Source organism: Chelonoidis abingdonii, chromosome 8 (genome assembly GCF_003597395.2).
Source record: "Chelonoidis abingdonii isolate Lonesome George chromosome 8, CheloAbing_2.0, whole genome shotgun sequence".
Taxonomy (NCBI): domain Eukaryota; kingdom Metazoa; phylum Chordata; order Testudines; family Testudinidae; genus Chelonoidis; species Chelonoidis abingdonii.
The window spans coordinates 51,344,557-51,364,842 of record NC_133776.1 but is presented as its reverse complement, the minus strand read 5'-3'; the positions used below and the strand labels follow the sequence as shown (position 1 = coordinate 51,364,842).

Genomic DNA, 20,286 nt, shown 5'->3' with positions numbered 1-20,286 from the left:
CAGCCAGGTTAACAGAATAAGGGTTCATCTCCACTCCATTTGGAGCTACATTCTTACTAACACTCCTTACAGTAAGGAAATCATTTCTGTCCACCATATATTTAAGCACTATTCAAAAATCCTCTTGCAGCAAAAGTTAAATTAGGTTGGGAAGTATCTGCAAGCATCACTTGGATAACAAATGGGGTTAGGAGTAAAATCTACTTAGATTATTTGTCTGTACTATATGGTTTGTCTTCTTAGGACATGAACTGTGTCCATGTTTTGTACAGCACTGAGCATATTAACCATGCCCAGTAAGTAACTCCAGTAATACATTACCTACTTATACCACAGATCTGCAAGACATGGTTTTGCTTAATGCACACTCTAGTGTTATGCCTGCTCTGAGAAGATCTGTTGCAAGTTCAAGTACAATTCATTTCAGTCCTTTAAGAGGATGAGGGCTGTAGAGACTGATAGCACTGCAGGAGCTCTTGCCTTTATGTTTTGCGATAACATGAATTCAGATCTGTTTAACGGCAAAATTCTGCCCTTGTAGCAAGAACATTGTTGGAGGGAAGCAATAAGGTTCTGGCTTTAGGAAGGGTCCATACACCATCCTGCCAGACCAGGCTGAATGCAGTGTGCAGAATACCACATTCTGTCCCCTAAAAAGCAGCATTTCCAATCCCCATGTATGCTGCTGACTACAGTATATGTGCAGGTGGATGGGCCCACACCAGCACAGCACACACCCCATCAGTGCATCAGTCATGCCCTGATTTAGCACTCAATAGACACTGACAAGGAAATCCTCCTCACTTGCTGTGAGAGAGAGGAAGAAGCACCCTCAGAGTTCTTCTGATTTAAACACACCTGTGCAACATAGAACACAAGTTGCCATGAGTGTTCACACTTTCATGGGATACTCGCATAACACAGAGTTAGGCTTGTGGTTAAGTACCTTGAAAAGTCAGGGTTTAACTAAAGAGCAGGTTGGAAAAAAGGCCATGTCCTTTAAGACATTCTCTGGCAGATGGGCCATCTCAGAGAGTCCTCAACCTGCTGAGGAGAGCACACCATCACATAGCCCTCTCAAGTCACATTTCACAGAGCCTTGCAAACTTGTCTTGCCAAGATCTGCTCCTAGGATGAGACCTTGAACCTGTCCTGATGCAGGCAAGCTACAGCCCAGGAGGAATCCTTGGCAGTCTCTGGGAATTTTAAAACCTGAATAAGGACTACAGTAGATCTTTCTTTGTTCACTCCCAGTCAGTTATGACTAGAGAATGCACCTTCCACAGCTGCGAGCTACACCAATTGCAAGACCTCTCTTATGCCTGTCATCTAGATAAAGGTAGACCTGCATGCTCCAGTGACATGGATTAGGCACCACCCCAGCCACTCACTCAGTCATCACCCACCGATTGCTGCCAGTTGGAAAGGGAGCATTTTGTACTGGTAGTTGTTGCTGTCCACCATAAACCTGAAGCTGTTCCTGTTCTCTTGTCTGAATGTTCTTGGTTCTCACCATTGTCTTTAAATAGCTTCACTAAGCATAGCTGGAGCCTGCAGAGCACAGATGAAGGAGCAACTCATACTCACTCAATGGGGAGAGCAATTGCTCTTCTGGTCAGATCTGTTCACTCTGCCTGACTACAGCTCTATGCATTGCACTCCTACCCAGTAGCGAGGCTCTCCCCGATGGACAAGACAGGACAGGAAAAGTTTCCCATGGGCTTTGTGCAGGGGGAAATCTCTGTGGCAATAGTTTTCTTGGACTTTTCTTTTCCTGTAGATGTGCAAAGTTCACAGGACTGTGTTTTTGTTTGTATGAATGTCAATATGACCTCTCTAGGTTGGAATGTTGCACACCACTTTACAGTGCCCACAATACTACATATCTGTTTGAGAGAGGAGGGGCAGAATACGTTTCCAGTTTTAACTACAGAAGATTGGATAAACCAGAAGGTAATTCCTGTACTCGGAACTCACCAATTGGCTAGGACATGATGGCTAACAATGCATTCTCTTGGGAAAATACAGGTTATTACTTTTCTAGTAATTATCTAGATAACAGAAGTCATGACCTACTTGAAGGCGATGATGTTAGGATGCTTCAGCTTCCGCAAGTGCTTGATGTCTGTTTCATTCTGTTCTCTCACTTTCTTGATAGCCACCTCCTCCGCTCGGAATTTGCCTAAGAAGACAGCTCCTTGTGCTCCACTGCCCAGCCACTGCAGCTCTGAGATTTCCTCAAATGGAACTTCCCATGTATCTGGTAATACACAAGCAAGGAACACACGTTAGAAGATCTCCAAGTTCACGCAGTGCTCTGCTGCACGGTCATACCAGAGATAGCAACTGTCAACTCCTCTGTCATCTCTTATGACCTTTTCACCAAGTAGCTCAGTAACACATTCAAAATCTTTGTGAGCTGCTGATGCAATACAATAAGTTAATATACTAGAGACTTTCACATCTGAGGATTTGGAGAGTGTCCCTTCTTCGGTGAAGTTCAAGGAGGGAAGGAGGAGGGCTGTACAACATTAAACATAACTACAGACAATCCAAACACTCCAATAAAAGGAAATGTTTAAAATCCACAATGGCCAAAACAAATTGATGGTTTTTCTATGGGAAAAATCACAGAATCATAGAAGAGTAGAACTGGAAGGGACCTCATCATCATCTAGTCCAGTCCCCTGCACTCAAGGCAGGGCTAAGCTATAACTAGACCATTCCTGACAGGTGTTTGTCCAACCTATTCTTAAAAACCTCTAATGATGGAGATTCCACTACTTCCCTGGGCAATTTGTTCCAGTGCTTAACCACCCTGACAGTTAGGAAGCGTTTCCTGATGTCCAATCTAAACCTCCCTTGTTGCAATTTAAGCCCATTGCTTCTTGCCCTACACTCAGAGGTTAAGGAGAACAATTCTTCACTCTCCTTCTTGTAACAAACTTTAATGTACTTGAAAACCATTGGCATGTTCCCTCCTGCCTTCCCCAGTCTTCTCTTCTCCAGACCAAACCACCCCAATTTTTTCAATCTTTCCTCATAGATAATGTTTTCTAGACTTTCATCATTTTTGTTTAAATGGGGTAAAACTGGGCATAGAAGAGAAGGCAATAAATATGGAGCCAACAGAAGGAAGAGCATAAAACAGTGGTGGGCAACCTGTGGCTTGCAATCAGATTCCCCTGATGGGCCGCATGCAGCCTGCGGGCTGTAGGTTACCAGCCACTGATATAAAAACTAAAAACTGTTAAAAAGCTAGCTAAGGTTGCTCAGTGACAACAACTAAGTTGCCTAACACATCATTTGGAAAACCCAAGCACTTAAAGCAAGATAAGTTAAGTACATTATAAGAGTTACACTGACCACATAATAAAAACACACACATTTTTCTTCAGAACTACAAAGAAATGCATGTTTCCTCACATCGCAACTTGAACTCTGCCCCACAAATTGTACTTTGATATATACTATTTTTATCACCTTGATTTCAATATAAGACATACATTTTTAATAGTGAGAGTAAGCAAGCACTGGAACAATTTATCAAGGGTTGTAGTGTATTCTCTGTCATTGACAATTTTTAAATCAAGATTGGCTGTTTTGTCTAAAAGGTGTGTTGCTCTAGGAATTACTTTGGTGAAGTCTTCTGGCCTGTGTAATGCAGGAGGTCAGACTAGATGATCACAATGGCCTTGGTATCTAGGAATCTCTAATTTTTAAAGGCATACAGTTAAATGGGAAATGTCAGTTAATATATTTATTTGTTTGCAGAGTTGTAATCATGTTGGTGCCAGGATATGAGAGACAAAGTGGATGAGACAATATCTTTTATTGGACCAACTTCTGTTGATGGAAAGGACAAGCTTTCAAGCTTCACAGAACTCCTCTTCAGGTCGAGAGAAGGAAACTATGGTGTCAAAGATACATACAAGTGTGATAGACTGTTAAGCATAAATGGTTCACACGTTGTAAGAGACCACTTAAAATGAAGAGTACAATTAACACCTCTGCAGTCAAGTAGAAGAATGGTGGGTTACTAGGAAGCAGCGTGAGTTATAAGTTGTTATAAGTGGCCACAAAACCAGTGTCTCTGTTAAGTCCATGATTTTTAGTGTTCAGCAGAGTTATGAATTTAAGTTCCCAGGCTCTTTTGAAGGTGCTGTGCAGACTTCCTTTAAGGATGAGAGCTGAGAGGTCAGACATCAAGAGATGCTTTATGAAAAGTATTTGCCCATGAAAAGTATGGTGTTTTTGTCTTTTATCATTTTTCTGTGAGAGTTCATTCAAGAGCATAGTAATTGTCTCATTTCACCCACAGAGTGGTTGCTTGGGCATTTGATGAGATACACTACACATTGTGATAGGCATGCATAAGACCTATGGATCCTGAAATGGTATTGATCATTGTAGCAGTGGAGAGATGTCTACAGGTTTTGCATTTGTTGTTCTGGCAGAATCTGGTACCACTTTGAATTGGTGAGTCCTGGTCTATGGGGAGCTTGTTTCTGATAAGCTTCATGAGGTTGGGGGTGGGAGGTTGTTTGAAAGCCAGAAGAGGAGGTTTGGGAAAGATTTCTATCAGAAAGTGGTCCCATCAAATACAGGTTGTAATTGTTTGATGATACCCCATATGAAGTCTAGTGTGGGGTGACAGGTGACAACTAGCGGAGTGTGGCTAGTGGGACTTTTTCCCCCTGTATTGAAGCAGGTTCTCCTGGGTATCTGGATGGCCTGTTCCATGATGCAATCTACTTCTCTGGTGGTTTTAAAACTGCCTTCACCAAACAAGGACATTCCACCAGAGAAGCAGATTGCATCATGGAATGGGCTGTGTCTGATTTCAGTGGAAAGTTTTTTGACAAAATTCAAACATCGAAAATCCAAAAAGTTTGATTCAGATATTCTTCCGCAACAGGGTCTTCTGATCAGAGTCTCCTGTATGGACCAGGTTCCCTAGCAAGACTACATTTCCATGACACACCATGTCCAAGGGACTCTCAGGATGCATCATCAAGACAGGGAGACTATGGCATTTTATGGAAGATGCAGTCTGGACAGTTTCCTCTAAAAATTAGGTTTTCTATTATTCAACAAACAAATTAAAATTTTCCAAAGAACATTTGTAGCCATCATATTTATTTACACACATAGACTCGTAGACTTTAAGGTCAAAAGGGACCATTGTGATCATTTAGTTCAGCGCTTTTCAAACTGGCAGTCTCGACCCAAGAGAGGGTCACGAGGCTATTGTAGGGCATCGTGAGATGGTATGGTATTGACACTCTTATTTCTGTAATGTTGCTCGCAGCCGTGATCCTTCAGAGCTGGGGAGCAGAGAGCGAGGGCTGCTGCCCAGCTCTGAAGGCAGCAGTGCAGAAGTAAGGATGGCCTGGTATGGTACTGCTGTACCCACCCACCCTCAGCTTCACTTTCTCCCCGGAAGTCTTCTACTTGGAATATTGAAATATGCCTACTTTACATTTATTGAAAAGCTTCAGTGCCTTTGAGTGCAGGGATAATGATTACACACTTAATTTGGTGCTCCTATGAGTATGCACAGTAATTTGCTCTCACTTTTGGGGTGTGTGTGTCATCACAGCGTGAAATATATTCAAAGTGGGGCTTTGAAAAAGTCTGAGAACCCCTGATCTAGTCTGACCTCCAGCCCATTGCAGGTGACAGAACCTCACTCATCCACTCCTGTAATAGACCCCTAACCTCTGGCTGAGTTACTGAAGTTATCAAATCATGATTTAAAGACTTCAAGTTACAGAGAGACTGCCATTTACACTAGCTTAAACCTGAAAGTGACCCATGCCATATGCTACAGAGGAAGGTGAAAAACCCTCAGGGTCTCTGCCAATCAGATCGGGGGTAAAATTCCTTCCTGACCCCAAACATTGTATGGCAATCAGTTAGACCCTGAACATGTGGGCAAGACCCACCAGCCAGAAACCTGTGAAAGAATTCTCTGTAGTAACTCAGAGTCCTTCCCATCTAGCGTCCCATCATCAAGCACTGGAGATAATTTCTGCTAGCAGTCATAGATCGGCTACATGCCATTGTAGGGAGTCTTATTATACCCATCCCCTCCATAAACTTATCAAACTCAGTCTTTAAATCAGTTAGGATTTTTTGTCTCCACTGCTCCCCTTGGAAGGCTGTTCCAGAGCTTTACTCCTCTGATCCTTAAAAGCCGTTGTCTAATTTCAAGCCCTAACTTTTGAGGGCCAGTTTATATCCATTTTTTCTTCTGTCCACACTAGCACTTAACTTCTCTCTCTCTCCCTCTCACTGGTATTTATCCCTCTGACGTATTTACTGAGAGCAATCATATCTCCTCTCAGCCTTCTTTTGGTTAGGCTAAACAAGCCAAGCTCTTTGAGTTTTATAAGATAGGTTTTCCTTTCCTTGGATCATCCTAGTAGCCCTTCTCAGCACCTGTTCCAGCTTGAATTCATCTTTCTTCAACATGGGAGACCAGAACTGCACACAGTATTCCAGATGAGGTCTCATCAGTGCCATGTATAATGGTACTAACACTGCCCTGTCTCTGCTGGAGATATTTCACCCGATGCATCCTAAGACTGCACTAGCCTTTTTCATGGCCACATCACATTGGTGGCTCAGTCACCCTGTGATCAACCAGTACACCCAGGTCTTTCTCCTCCACATCACTTCCAACTGATATGTCCTCAGCCTATAGCAAAAATTCTTGTTGTTAGTCCCTAAATGCATGACCTTGAACTTTTCACTATTAAATTTCATCCCATTTCTTTTACTCTAGTTTACAAGGTCATCCAAATCTTCTTGTATGATATTCTGGTCCTCCTCCATATTAGTAATATGTCCCAACTTTGTGTCATCCACAAATTTTATTAGCACAGTTCCACTGTGTGTGTCAAGGTCTTCAGTAACAATGTTAAATAAGATTGATCCCAAGACTGATCCCTGAGGAACTCCATTAGTAACCTCCTTCCAGTCTGACAGTATGACCTACTGTAGTCTCTAGTCTCCCCTTCAGCCAGTTTCTTATCCACCTTTCAATTCTCATATTAATCCCCATCTTCTCCAATTTAACTAATCATTTCCCATGTGAAACTGTATCAAATGCCTTACTGAAATCCAGGTAGATTAGATCTACTGCATTTCCTTTGTCTAAAAAAACAGTTCTCTCAAAAAAGGAGATCAGGTTGGTCTGGCATGGTCGACGTTTTGTATAACCATGTGGTGTTTTACCCCAATTACCGTTCATCTCTATGTTCTTAACTGCTTTCTCTTTCAAAATTTGCTCCAAGGCCTTGCATACAACTGAGGTCAAACTAACAGGTCTGTAATTTCTCAGATCACCTTCTTCCCCTTCCTTAAAAATAGGAACTATACTAGCAATTCTCCATTCATCGGGTTCGATCTCCAAGTATACAGATTCATTAAAAATCCTTGCTACTGGGCTTGCAATTTCATTTCATATTTCCTTTAGTATTCTTGGATGAAAATTATCTAAACCCCACAATTTCATCCCATTAGGCTGTTTGAGTTTGACTTCCACCTTGGATGTATTAATTTCTACCTCAATGTCCTCGTTCCCATTAGCCACCCTGCCACTACCTCTAAACTCTTCATTAGCCTTATTAAAAACTGAGGCAAAGTATTTGTTTAGGTGTTGGGACATGCCTAGATTATCTTTAATCTCCACTCCATCCTCAGTGCTTAGTGGTCCCACTTCTTTCCTTGTTTTCTTTTTATTTATATGGCTATAGAACCTTTTACTATTGGTTTTGATTCCCTTTTGCAAGGTCCTAATCTGCTTGGCTTTTGGCCTTTCTCACTTTATCCCTACACCTTCTGACCTCCAAGAGGTAGCTTTCCTTGCTCATCCATCTCATCTTCCATTCCTTGTAGATGTTCTCCCAATCACCTGTTTGAGATGTTTGCTCATCCAGCTGGGTCTGCAACACTTCCCTATGAATTTTTCCCTCTTGCTTGGGAAAAGCAGGCTTCAGATAGTTCCTGCAACTTTGATAAAGTCATTCCAAGACTCCTCCACATTCAGATCCTTGAGTTCTTCAGTCCAGTCCAATTCCCTCCCACTTTTTTTTTTTTTTTTTTTTTTTAAGTTAGTCCTTTTGAAATCAAGGACCTTACTTGCAGATCTGTTTTTGCTTAGCCTTCCATTTAGTTCAAAGTGAATTAGCTCATGATCACTAACCAAAGTTGTCCTCTACAACCATTTCTTGCACAAGGTCCTCACTACTCACCAATACCAAATCTAAAAGGGCATCACCTTTGTTGGGTCACTGACTATTTGGTGAAGAAATCTGTCAGCAATCACATCCAGGAAAATCTGGGCCCTACTATTATTAGTAGCACTTGTCCTCAAAGTTATAGCCGGGAAGTTAAAGTCTCCCATAATCACACAATTCCCAATAGTATTTATTTCTTTACAAACATTAATGAGGTCTCTATCCATATCCAAATCAGATCATGGGGGTCTGCAGAATATGCCAAACACTATCCCAGTGGAACCTCTAGTAGCTTTCTTTCCCAAAGTGATTTTGGCCCAAACAGGCTCTGTCTTATTTATTCAATCACTTCTAATTTCTTTACAGTCTACCTCATCATTAATATACAATGCTACGCCATCAACTTTGCCTTTTTTTCTGTCTTTCCTGCACAGCACACATCCTTCAATACCTGTACTCCAGTCATGACTACTATTCCACCATATTTCTGTTATTCTTAAAATATCTTGTATCAGAGGGGTAGCCGTGTTAGTCTGGATCTGTAAAAAGCAATGAAGAGTCCTGTGGCACCTTACAGACTAACAGATGTATTGGAGCACAAGCTTTCATGGGTGAATACCCACTTTGTCAGATGCATGTACAGACCCACAAAAGCTTATGCTCCAATACATTTGTTAGTCTATAAGGTGCCACAGGACTCTTGGTTGCTTTTTATAATATCTTGTTTCACTTCCTGCACCACTAGTTCTAGTTCCTCCATTTTGTTATCCAGGCTCCACGCATTGGTGTACAAACATCTTAATTGCTGCTGCTTGGCTTCGCCCACATTCCTTTCCCAACTGGATACAGTCACTCTACTGCCAGTATCACCTACCTGACTGTTAGTGCTAACACCAGCGAAGCTATCATTCCTCTTATGTTATGCCTACTGCTGTTTCTTTCTCCATTGCTCTATCCTTTATTACTTGATTTTCCTCTCTTGTAACATTAAAATCAAGTGTGGAGATTAGATTAGCATCTCCCAACCATCTTCCGCGAGTGTCTAGTCTAAAGTTCTCTTTATCATTTGTGCCAACCTCTATCCCAGAAGTCTATTTCCCTCCCTACTCAGGTGGAGTCCATCCCATAACAACAGTCCTCTGTCCATGAATGCCTCCCAGTGGTCAAACATCCCAAAGACCTCCTTAGAGCACCACGGTTGCAGCTATTTGTTGACCATCATAATTTTGTCTCACCTTTGTTCTCCTCTTCTAGGAAAAGGTGGAACTCACCAACAGCACACACTAAACCCCAAACAGGAGACTTAGAACTGTCTTTCCCATGAATAGGAACAGATTTACGTATTTTCTTAAAAGTATTTAATGTCAATTAATGGAACTGCCACTCAGTAGAAGAAAATACATTTACAAGAGTCTCTACTACTTATCAAGTAGAAGCAGGGTAGATGTGGATTTCCCAATTGAGTCTGAGAGTTAGCAGTGACTGATTTTCAAGATAAGAAGTTCAATTCAGTCAGGGTTCAATCAAGTTCAGTTCAATCATCCAAGGTGGAATTTACAGCTGTGTTTTTGTGGTTTTGTTGTTTCTCATTAGCAGATCCCCTTACACTAGACTTGGAGAGATGGAGAGTTACGTTACAGGTCATTTTGTGTTCCTGCATGCCAAGATCTTGCAGCTTGGTGCATCCTTTGCTCTCTCCTTTCTATCAGGAACTTAGCTCAGAAGTGAAGTTACTGGAGTCACATTCAGCTGTTTAGATTGTGGAGCCATGTTTTAATGTTTGTATATAGTTCTAGCCATCGATATCTCTACTATTCCTCCCTGTATCATATCCTCTGGGATCCTCCAGGGATCAACATTAAAACCAATTCATCTGACACAGCTAATGGGAGTCCAGATTCATTCATTCTCCTGAAAATCACAGAATCTCACAGGTTAGCAGGTTTCACCAACTGTCAGTATTTTAAAAAATTCTGGGGTCCAGACATAACCCATTTTCAGACACTGATGTAGGTGTTCTTCACCACATATCTAATAAATCGCTTGGTCAATGTCCATATTCCAATAAATTATTCGGTTGACAGCAAGTATCTGTCTGGATCCAACACAGTGATATGCAGTACAGCTCTATGCCAAAGTAACATTAGCAGACAGCCTTACAACAGTTTTACTTCCTTTGACAGGGTGGGGGAGACTCCGTCCAGTGCAGAGTGAGTTCACCCCATCCTTCAAGCTGCCCTCTGTCTCTAGACAGATAGACCTAAGGGCTGAAGTCCATAGAGTTGCCCCAAACTGCAGGGCTCTAAGGCCCAGTGTAATTGCCCTGATCCACAGGGTGGTAGGGTCACATGATCTATGTCGGGGCTAGCTCTTCTCTTTAGGGCAGTGAGTCCTAGCGGCCAAAGTCCATAGAGATACCCTGGGTTTGTAGGGCAGCAAGGCCTAGCGACCAGATTCAACAGAGATACCCAGGTTCAAGAGGCAGTAAGGCCTGGCAGCCAGACTCAACAGAGTTGCCCTCCAGGTAGGGCTGTGTGGCCTAGAGGCCCAAGGGGATGGTGGACAGGTAGGGGGACTGGGTCCTTCCTGCCCAACTGGGTGGATAGTCCCGCTCTGGGCTACTTCGTACCATGTTACTCCTGGTGGCAGTCTGCACGACTTTGGGGTCTCTGGGTTCCTTGGATGGTGCAATTGACTGTAGCTCAGACCTCCCTGGGGTATCTGTTTGGGTCTTAGCGCCTCTCGCTTCTGCGGTCCGGGGCATCAGTTGTTTCTGGGTAGGAGCTGGCAAGGAGTATCCTTCCTCTCCAGCGGTCAACCCAGACTGAGCTGGGCTGCTCCCTCTTATACTGGTGCTACACCTGGAGCATGCCCAATAGGGACGTGCGGGTGTGGCTTCCTCTGCCCACAGTGAGGAGTTAATCCTTCCCAGTCCAGTGCGGGGTGAGTTCACCCCGTCACACTTTCCTATTTCAAATGACATCTTGTTCGTTGTAATATGCATTTTTCCTTTCCAAAGCTGGGGACAGGTTATATTTTGAAAGATATAATACACATAGGCCATAAGCTCATAACCTTATTAACACATATTAACAATTTTCATTAATATTCACAATTTTTGGTGATCCATTTGTTCTCACACCACCTCTCTCTGTCCTGCTCTTTTATATCAGAATTAAAGGATGCAGAGCATGATAACTGTCCACAAATATATGAAAAGTGTAAACACCCAGATCACAGAAAAATTGTTCAGCGTGGGAGGGAGGGGAGGTAAAAGGAAGGAGTGGAGCGAAATGTTAAATGTTGAAAGTCTTCCAGATAACAAGATGTGTGAGGCAGTGGAATATTCTCACAGGGAAGTGATGGAAGCCCCAATGTTTCAGATATTTAGTACCAGACTGGACACAACACTAGCTAATACATACAGCATGGAAAAATCCTGCATTAAGATTGTATGGTGGAAGGTCTGTGAGCAGTTGCAACTATTCCTCCACTGTACCTCACCTTGCATTTCTCAACATTATTTTTAATCAGCTATGTGCTGTCCAATCACCTAACTTGATTATGTCCCTGAGGTTCCCCGTAAACTTCTCTAGTCTTGACTAATTTAAATAATTGTCTCAACTTCAATGTCTGTCACCTCCCAGTAAGTGGTCTTTTTCATCTCCAGCTTATACAATTCCACGCTTGTGGTTCACTACGGAGTAACTGTTTTCTGTGCAACTCTTTGTGTTAGATATGAGAGTGTGTCAGACAAATGGTCATGTGGAAAGCTGGGAAAAGGATTTCATCGCTTTTAGCATCCTCATCCTCACAAACTCCACTTTTTAAAAGAAATGAAGAGAAGAAGAAATGTACTGGGAGCATTTCTGTGGTGCAGGCTTACCTTGTTGCTGCAGTTTGTAGTCCGTGGAGTATGCTTTCCCTATGATGTTCCATACTGGCCTCAAACAGCCAAAAAGTCCCTCAAGAAACCCACTGCTCCCACTCCCAGATCTGCTGAACTGGATTTTAATGTCATCTGTCCCACTGTTATTCTCTCCATCCATTGTGTTACTGTGGCCCTGGGGCACAGCTGTTTCAGCTTCATCCTGTTCTCTCAACTGCAGCACACTGTTCTCAAATTGGTCTCTAGAGTCCTCACTGACGCTGGTCAACACCGCTGTGGTGACTGGACTGCCCACATTTTCTATTAGATCTGCCTGAAGTAAGCCCTTCTCTCGCACATCCTCTATGATCTCAGGTGAAGGATGGTTTCCGGTGGGCTCATGATCACCATGTATCCCACTGAAGTCTTTGTCTTCACTGAAAGTTTTGTTGATCAAGTTTGTAGAGGAAGGCCAGCTCAGGTGCTCCTGAGGACTGGCCATGGTGCCATGCATGTGCATGAAGCAGGTAGTAAGATGCGGTGCTTAGAGAACTAACGATACAAAATTCAGATGCCACAAATGGCCCCAGCACCTGAAATGAGAGAAAATGGGATAAGAAATATTTTTTCTTTTCGTAATCACTACTGTATGGTATTTCTGTTGTGTGCTCTTTTCTGAAGACGACCTGATAATGAGTTTAACTTGAAAACTGGAGGCCCAATGATATTTGGTAAATGATTACTGAAGTTAAAAAATGACAATATTTGTTCCCTTTGACACTTAACTCAGTGCACATCATCAATGGGATGGTCCTTGTTATTTCTCCTCTGGGTTACCCACCATGAGTCTTTTCTGGGAAAGTCAAATAACTGGCAAAGGCTGACCTGTGAGTCTTCTTACAGGAAGGGCCTGGGTCCACTATGTTATCACCAGGTGCAGTGCCTCTCTGCACAGACACCAGTCTGTTCTAAGTGGACCCAACTGCTCAGTTTCACATGTTTCCATGTCAACTGGGTCTGGGTAAAGATTCTGGCTATGTAGGACAGACCTTTTGTCCGAGCCCTTCCCTTGGGACGGTCCAGCCACCCCAGGCTTGAAACCAGTGCCTCAGACCTCCTAAGCCCCCCAGTGGCTTACATGCATTCCTCCAGAGTTCCACCTTGATGTGGTCACTCTGGCTTCTAGTTCAGCCCCTTCAAGGACATCAAAGAATACAGGATTAGCAAACAAATTTCTTGATCAAAGTCACTTTACTCTTGACAGCATCAAGACCTTCAGATCTCTTCAAACACAACGGAAGTCCAGAGACACAGCCTCCCTTAGTCTGATCTGTGTCCCTTCTGTGAGTCCAAGGTTTGTCACCATTTCAGGCTAGGGTGACCAGATGTCCCAATTTTAAAAGGCACAATCCTGATATAAGGCCTTTGCCTTATATAGGTTCCTATTACCCCCCATCCCGTGCTGTCCCTTCTGAGTTCTTTCTCCTGCTGATGTGGTCACAGTCAGCCCCCCTGCTCAGAGCAGCACACCCTCTTTAAAAAAGAGTCTTCCTCTCCTTGCCGTGTGCTCCCTTGGAGTGCTCCAACCTGGGGAAGGGGGGCGAACACCCATTGTTCCATGGAGGTAGGGTAGTAATAGAGAGCCATTCCAGAATTATAGCCCCTGATGGCTCTGTGATGGCTTCTCAGTGCTGGTGTCAAGTACCTTTCCTGAGAAGGGAAGTTACCAGGAATGCAATTCATTAACCATGGCTGGGCTGGGTTAGACATGAGTTCAGCACATAATACAAAATAGAGTTCCTCCTTTTATACAGACATATCCCACCATCACACGCTAGTCAGAGACAAAATGCTTATCACACTCCCTCTGCTGTGAGGGGCCAAGCTAAATCTCACTGAAGTTAATGGAAAGACTCCCCTTGATTTCAATATGTCAACAGGAGATTTTTGATTAAAAAGCCAGAAAAGTTTCCCTAGGCAAAGAACAAAGGTCCTGAAGTCTGAAAACAATCACCAAAGGAAGAAATGGAGGAGGTTGGAGACCACAAAACCTCAATGGGTGGTGCTGGGTGTTCTGTACTTTTGAAAATTAGACCTCTTAATTCAAGTGACTAAATATAGCATTAGACAGCTAACATCAGGATGTCTGAAAATCGTCACCCCTGAGCTTGTGTTCTACCCCTCTTTGAGGGAGTAGCACATTGCATAGATAAAATAATAAGAATACCACAGGTGGAAGTTCAAAAGCCTGAGGGGTTTTTTTTTGTATCATTCATCTCTTTCTCTGAATACACGTACAGTTTTATACATAAAGCTCACACTAAAAGGATGCTATTATGGTTACAAAGTCAAGTACTTCAAAGTAACAAAAATGGCATGTAATTGTGTAATTAAAGACTATCAAAATGCATGAGCACAGGAGGCTGAATTAAAATTGCACAGGCAAGCTGAATTCTGGCATTTCCTAACTTTTGAGCGCTTGACTTTGCAACCTAAATAACATTCTTTAAAGAATTGCATGTCATTTCCTAGGGTTTTTTAAAGGAAAAAAGTAAAAGTAAATCATATTTGTTGCACCTCTAACAACCCCATCATGCATCATCATCAGGGTTTGAACTTTGAATAGCATAGTCTGTGCTATAGGACTAACTACATTCACTCACAGCAGGTTCCCATTCCGGGGCAGGGGAGGGGATTGGCCACTGGGCTTGTTTTGGGGTTGAGGAGATGGACAGGAAGATTCCATCTCATTTTCTCTCCCTCCCAGAGAAGCTGTTCCCAAGTTTTCCAGCACTGTGTGCTATGTGATGGTTGCAGCAGCATGGTCATGATGATCTTAGATGAGCTCATGTTTAGTTAGAATTTTGGCAAACTCCCAACGTTTTATTGACAATGCAAGCAAGAGAAAGGAAATTAAAATTTTCAGTAGTTCATCTTTCATTCAAGCCTGAACAGAATTTCATGATACAAACTAAGGGCACTTCCTCTGGCCCCAGGGCTTTCTCCTTACTAAATTCCAAAGCTTGCTGCAAACAACTGAGGTCTTAGAGCTTCTAAAAATAAAATAAAAATCTCCAGAATCTTTTATACTGGAAAACAACCTAAACTTAGTGTTGCTTCCCCAGTAATGAGGCTTGATCTAAAACAGGGGTTGGCAACCTTTCAGGAGCGATGTGCCGAGTCTTCATTTATTCACTCTCATTTAAGGTTTCGCATGCCAGTAACACATTTTAATGTTTTTTAGAAGGTCTCTCTCTATAAGTCTATATTTTATATAACTAAAGAAGTGTTGTATTGTAAAATAAACAGGGTTTTCAAAATGTTTACAAAGCTTCATTTAAAATGAAATTAAAATGTTGATCTTACGCTGCCGGCCCGCTCAGCCCACTGCTGGTCTGGGGTTCTGTTCACCTAGGCCAGCAGCAGGCTGAGTGGGGCCTGTGGCCGGGACTCCAGCTGGCAAGGGTCCGTCAGCCAGAACCCCAGCCCAGCAGGGGGCTGTGCGGGGCTGGCGGCCAGGACCCAGAGGGCTGGGGGCAGAGGGCTGGGTCAGGGCTGGGGGCTGGGTATGTGGGGGGTGTAGGTGTCAGGGCAGAGGGGGCTCTGGTATGGGTGGGGTGCCAGAGTCAGGGCTAGGGTTGCGGGTGGGGGGGGATGAAGGAGTCAAGCAGAGGGCTGGTATGTATGTATGAGGGAGGTACAGGGCTCAGGGCAGGGGCCTGGGGGGGTGCGGGGCTCAGGGCAGAGGGCGTTGTGTGTGTGTATGGGGGGGGGGGGATCAGGGCTCAGGGAGAGTGCTGGGTGACTGCCCCCCTAAAAACTCTCAACCCGCTGCTCCTTGTCCCCTGACTACCCCCTCCTGGGACCCCTGCCCCCAACTGCCCCCCAGGACCCCACCCCCTATCTAAGCCTCCCTGTTCCTTGTCCCCAGACTGGACTCTACCTCCTACCTGTCCCCTGACTGCCCTGACCCTTATCCACAGCCCCATCCCCAGCCAGACCCCCGGACTCCCATGCCTATCCAACCACTCCCTGCCCCCTGACAGGACCCCCAGAACTCCCCGACCCATCCAACCCCCCCCCCCACTCCCTGCCTGCCCCAACCCCTCTCCACACCCCTGCCTCCTGACAGGACCCCCAGAACTCCCAACTCATACAACCCCCCCAGCTCCTTGTCCCCTGACCACCCCCCAGAGACCCCCCCACCCTAACTTCCCCCCCCCAGGACCCTCCTTGCTCCCGGTCCCCTGACTGCCCTGACCCCTATTCACCCCCTGCCCCCTCACAAACCTATCACCGGGACTCCATGCCCTCATCCAAGCCCCCCACCTCTAAACCTCCCACATCCCAAGCCAACCTGCTCCCTGTCCCCCCTAACTGCCTACAACTCTTATCCAACAGCCCTGGGCCCCTTACCATGAGGCTCCACACAGAGCTAGATACGCTGCTCCGCGGGAGCACACAGCCCCGCCCCTCCGGTTGAGCGGGGAGCGTGTCTGCCTCCCCGCAGAGCCAAACGCTGCCCTCGGGAGCGCACAACCCCGACCCCAGAGCGCTGCGCATGGCGGCAGGGCTCCAGGGGAGGGGCCGGCACCTTGCTGTGCTCCGCCCTGCGCTCTGGCCCGGAAGCGCGGACCCCACGGCTTGCCGTGCCGGGAGAGTGGGGCCATTTGCCACTCTGTGCGTACGGCTATGTTTCTGCTCCCTGCCCCTGCGGGGGAAGTGGAGGGCAGAGGACAGCGTGATGGGCTGGGCAGGATTCTTAGTGGCATGCTGGAGTCCTGGCAGGCTCCAGCGTGCCATTAAAAATTGGCTCGCGTGCCGTCTTTGGCAAGCGTGCCATAGGTTGCCAACCCCTGATCTAAAAGATCAGACAAGAGATTAAGGAAAAGCAGGTTTCAGTGGTAGCCATGTTAGCCTGTATCAGCAAAAAAAACCAGGAGTCCTTATGGCACCTTAGAAACTAACAAATTTATTCAGGCATAAGCTTTTGTGGGCTAGAACCCACTTCATCAGATGTATGAGGTAAAAAATACAGGAGCAGGTATAAATACATGAAAGGATGGGGGTGCTTTACTAAGTGTTAGGTCAGTCTAACAAGATAAATCAATTAACAGCAGGACACCAAGAGAGGAAAAATAATTTTTGAAGTGATAAGAGAGTTGCCCATTACAGACAGTTGACAAGAAGGTGTGAGTAACAATAGGGAGAAATTAGTACTGGAAAAAAATTAGTAAGGAAAAGCAGTCTCCACAAAAGTGGCTGAAACTTTTACTCAAACAGCAAAAAGAGATTGCAAATAAGATTAAATGAGACATACATAATAATAAACTGGTTAATTAAAACTCAGTAGTGTTACACTGACTTTTGGCTTTAAATCAAATGTACTGAGAAGGATAGAAGGTTGGAGAATGAGAGCAGTTCTGGGAAAGCAGTGTGCCAGACTGTACTCCCCCATACACATAGGTTCACAGATTCCAAAGCCAGAAGGGATCACTGTGATCATCGAGTCTGACTTCCTGTGTAACACAGGACATAGAACTTCCCCAAATCATTCCTTGAGTAGATATTTTTAGAAAAACTTCCAATCTTAATTTAAAAGTCGTCAGTGACGGAGACTCTACCATAACCCTTGGCAAATTGTTCCAATGGTTAATTATCCTCATCATTAAAAATTTACACCTTATTTCCAACCTGAATTTGTCCAGTTTCCACTTCTAGCCATTGGATCATGGTATACCTTTGTCTGCTAGGTTGAAGAGCCCATTATTAAATATTGGTTCCCCATGTAGACATTTACAGGCTCTAATCAAGTCTTCGCTTAACCTTTGCTTTGTTAAACTAAATAGATTGAGCTCCTTGAGTCTATCACTATAAGGCATGAATTCTAATCCTTTCATCATTCTCATGTCGCTTCTCTCAATCCTCTCCAATTTATCAACATCATTTTTGAATTGTGGGCATCAGAACTGATTGCAGTATTCCAGCATGCCAAATACAGAGATAAAATAACTTCTCTACTCCTATTTGACATTCTCCTGTTTATGCATCTAAGGATTGCATTAGCCCTTTTGGCCACAGCATAATCTTGGGAGCTCACATTCAACTGATTATTCAACATGACCCCCAAATCTTTTTCAGTCACTGCTTCCCAGTGACTGCTTCCCTCATACTGTAAGTATAGCCTGCATTCTTTGTTCACAGATGTATAAATATAAAAACACATTATTTTCTTGTGCCCAGTTTACCAACCCAGTTTGCTTTGAATCAGTGACCTGACCTGTCTTCTTCATTGTTTATTACTCCCTCAATTTGTGCGTCATCTACAACATTTTAGCAATGATGAATTTATGCTTTCTTCCAGGTCGTTAATAAAAAGGTTAAATAGTGCAGCACCAAGAACCAATCCCTGAGTGACCCTACTAGAAACATACTAATTCTATGATGCTTCCCGGATTGCAATTACATTCTCTCTGAGACCAATTCTATGATGCTTCCCAGATGACATTACATTCCCTTTGAGACCTTTCCTACTCTGCTTATCCAGAACACCTCATCCAGTTCTGGGAGAACACTTTATCCCGGTCCCTGGAATCCAAAAACTTGGTTTGAATCCAGACTTGTCACTGAAGTTTCTTTACTGGCACACAGCAACACTACACTGAGGTGATCAAGCACAAATGCAGTAGAGTGGGTATAGGGGGTTTACTACAAATCCAAAAGCACATAAATATAAATCAGTTTATATACATAGACTAACACAGGCATAATACATAAACAAATCCTGAACTGTCCACAGCTACAAAATATGCTAGTAAATAAAGTTGCAGTGGCAAACTTATCACTTACATGTCTTACTATTCCTTTATCTACTAACTACATGTTATTTGCAAGGCCACCTGTGAATTCTTGCTTTGTCCATTAACTTCTGTTTTCACTCATTGTTCATGCAAGGCCTACATCAGTTAGCCTGCTTTTAGTCTATTTAATGTATGCCATGTTAATTTTATATCTTTCTAGATTTTTAATCAAAATATCTTGCTCTACCATGTGAAAGGCCATACAGAAATCTATTATATCAATACTATTACCTTTATCAGCCAATCTTCTAATATCATTAATAAAAGATACCAAGTTACTGCCACTAAGAAGCCTGATATGCACACATGTGGACTCTCCAGCACTCTTTGCAGGGCCATAAGGCTCTACAGTGGGGAGAGGGTTCTGCTGCCACAGGCAACATTTTTAGTCCAGTTGTTGATTGAATTAACACCACTCTCATCTTTGTCACTGGTAGGGAGCAGACCCCATGACAAGGTGGTAGGGAATTTAATTTAAATTTTACAAAACTGCTCTAGACAAAAACCAAAACATTGAAAAGAAAGGCCCTGTTCCTACAAACACTTGAGCAGGTATGTTATTCACGTGATTGAGCCCATGTTTGTAGCATCAGAGGCTAAAATTTTTGTTAAAAGTTTTTCTCTTCATAGCGTAAAATTTTTGTCACTTGAAAACAAAATTGCTTCACTGTTAACAATGAAAAGTTATTAACAAAGTTATTGTGAACTTTTTTATGCGTATAGGCCAACATTTTCAAGTTAGGCTCCCATTTAGGTACCTAAGGGTGGGGTCTTCAAAGTACACAAATGATTTACCAGCATATGTCTCATTGTCTTCACACAGCAAAAGCTGATAGAGGAGTATAGCCTAGTTGAGGCATTTCCACTTTCTTGACTTGTGCAAGGTGAGGTGATGGCTGCAAATACAGCACAACCTATTTCCCTATCTACTTTGCGTCTGAGTGAGCTGTTCAGGCAGTGAGGATATTAATGAAGCCTGAACTTGTCTTCTTCTGTATAGATAAGTAAGTATTTTAAATGAAACTTCTTAATGAAAATAATCTGTAAAATCTGAAATTACCCTAAAAATTAGGAAACTAATGAAAAAAACAAGTATAAAACATCCACTTAAGACTATAAAATATAAAGAAAGAAAAGAACTTACAATGATGAGAGCACTGTGAGGCTAATGATAGAGTCTGAGACAAGGCCCTGGGTGATAGCATAATGCTTTGCAAAATGTTCTGCGACGTCCAGGTTGCAGCTCAATAAATATCTATTAAGGAGACATTGTTCAAGAATGCAATCGACGTTGCCATGGCTCTCGTTGAGT

General features: G+C 43.5%; 1 protein-coding gene across 1 annotated transcript in view; it reads right to left on the bottom strand.

Annotated features, from left to right (window-relative positions):
* Positions 1-20,286, bottom strand: part of MAP3K13 (mitogen-activated protein kinase kinase kinase 13) — a 131,302-nt gene that overhangs the window by 34,845 nt on the left and 76,171 nt on the right. The window contains exons 4-5 of the mRNA XM_032763595.2: positions 12,133-12,707; positions 2,077-2,260 (exon numbers count right to left, since the gene is read on the bottom strand). Of these exons, the coding sequence (XP_032619486.1) occupies positions 2,077-2,260; positions 12,133-12,634 (686 nt within the window). The 5' untranslated portion in view covers positions 12,635-12,707. The remainder of the gene's footprint in view (positions 1-2,076; positions 2,261-12,132; positions 12,708-20,286) is intronic.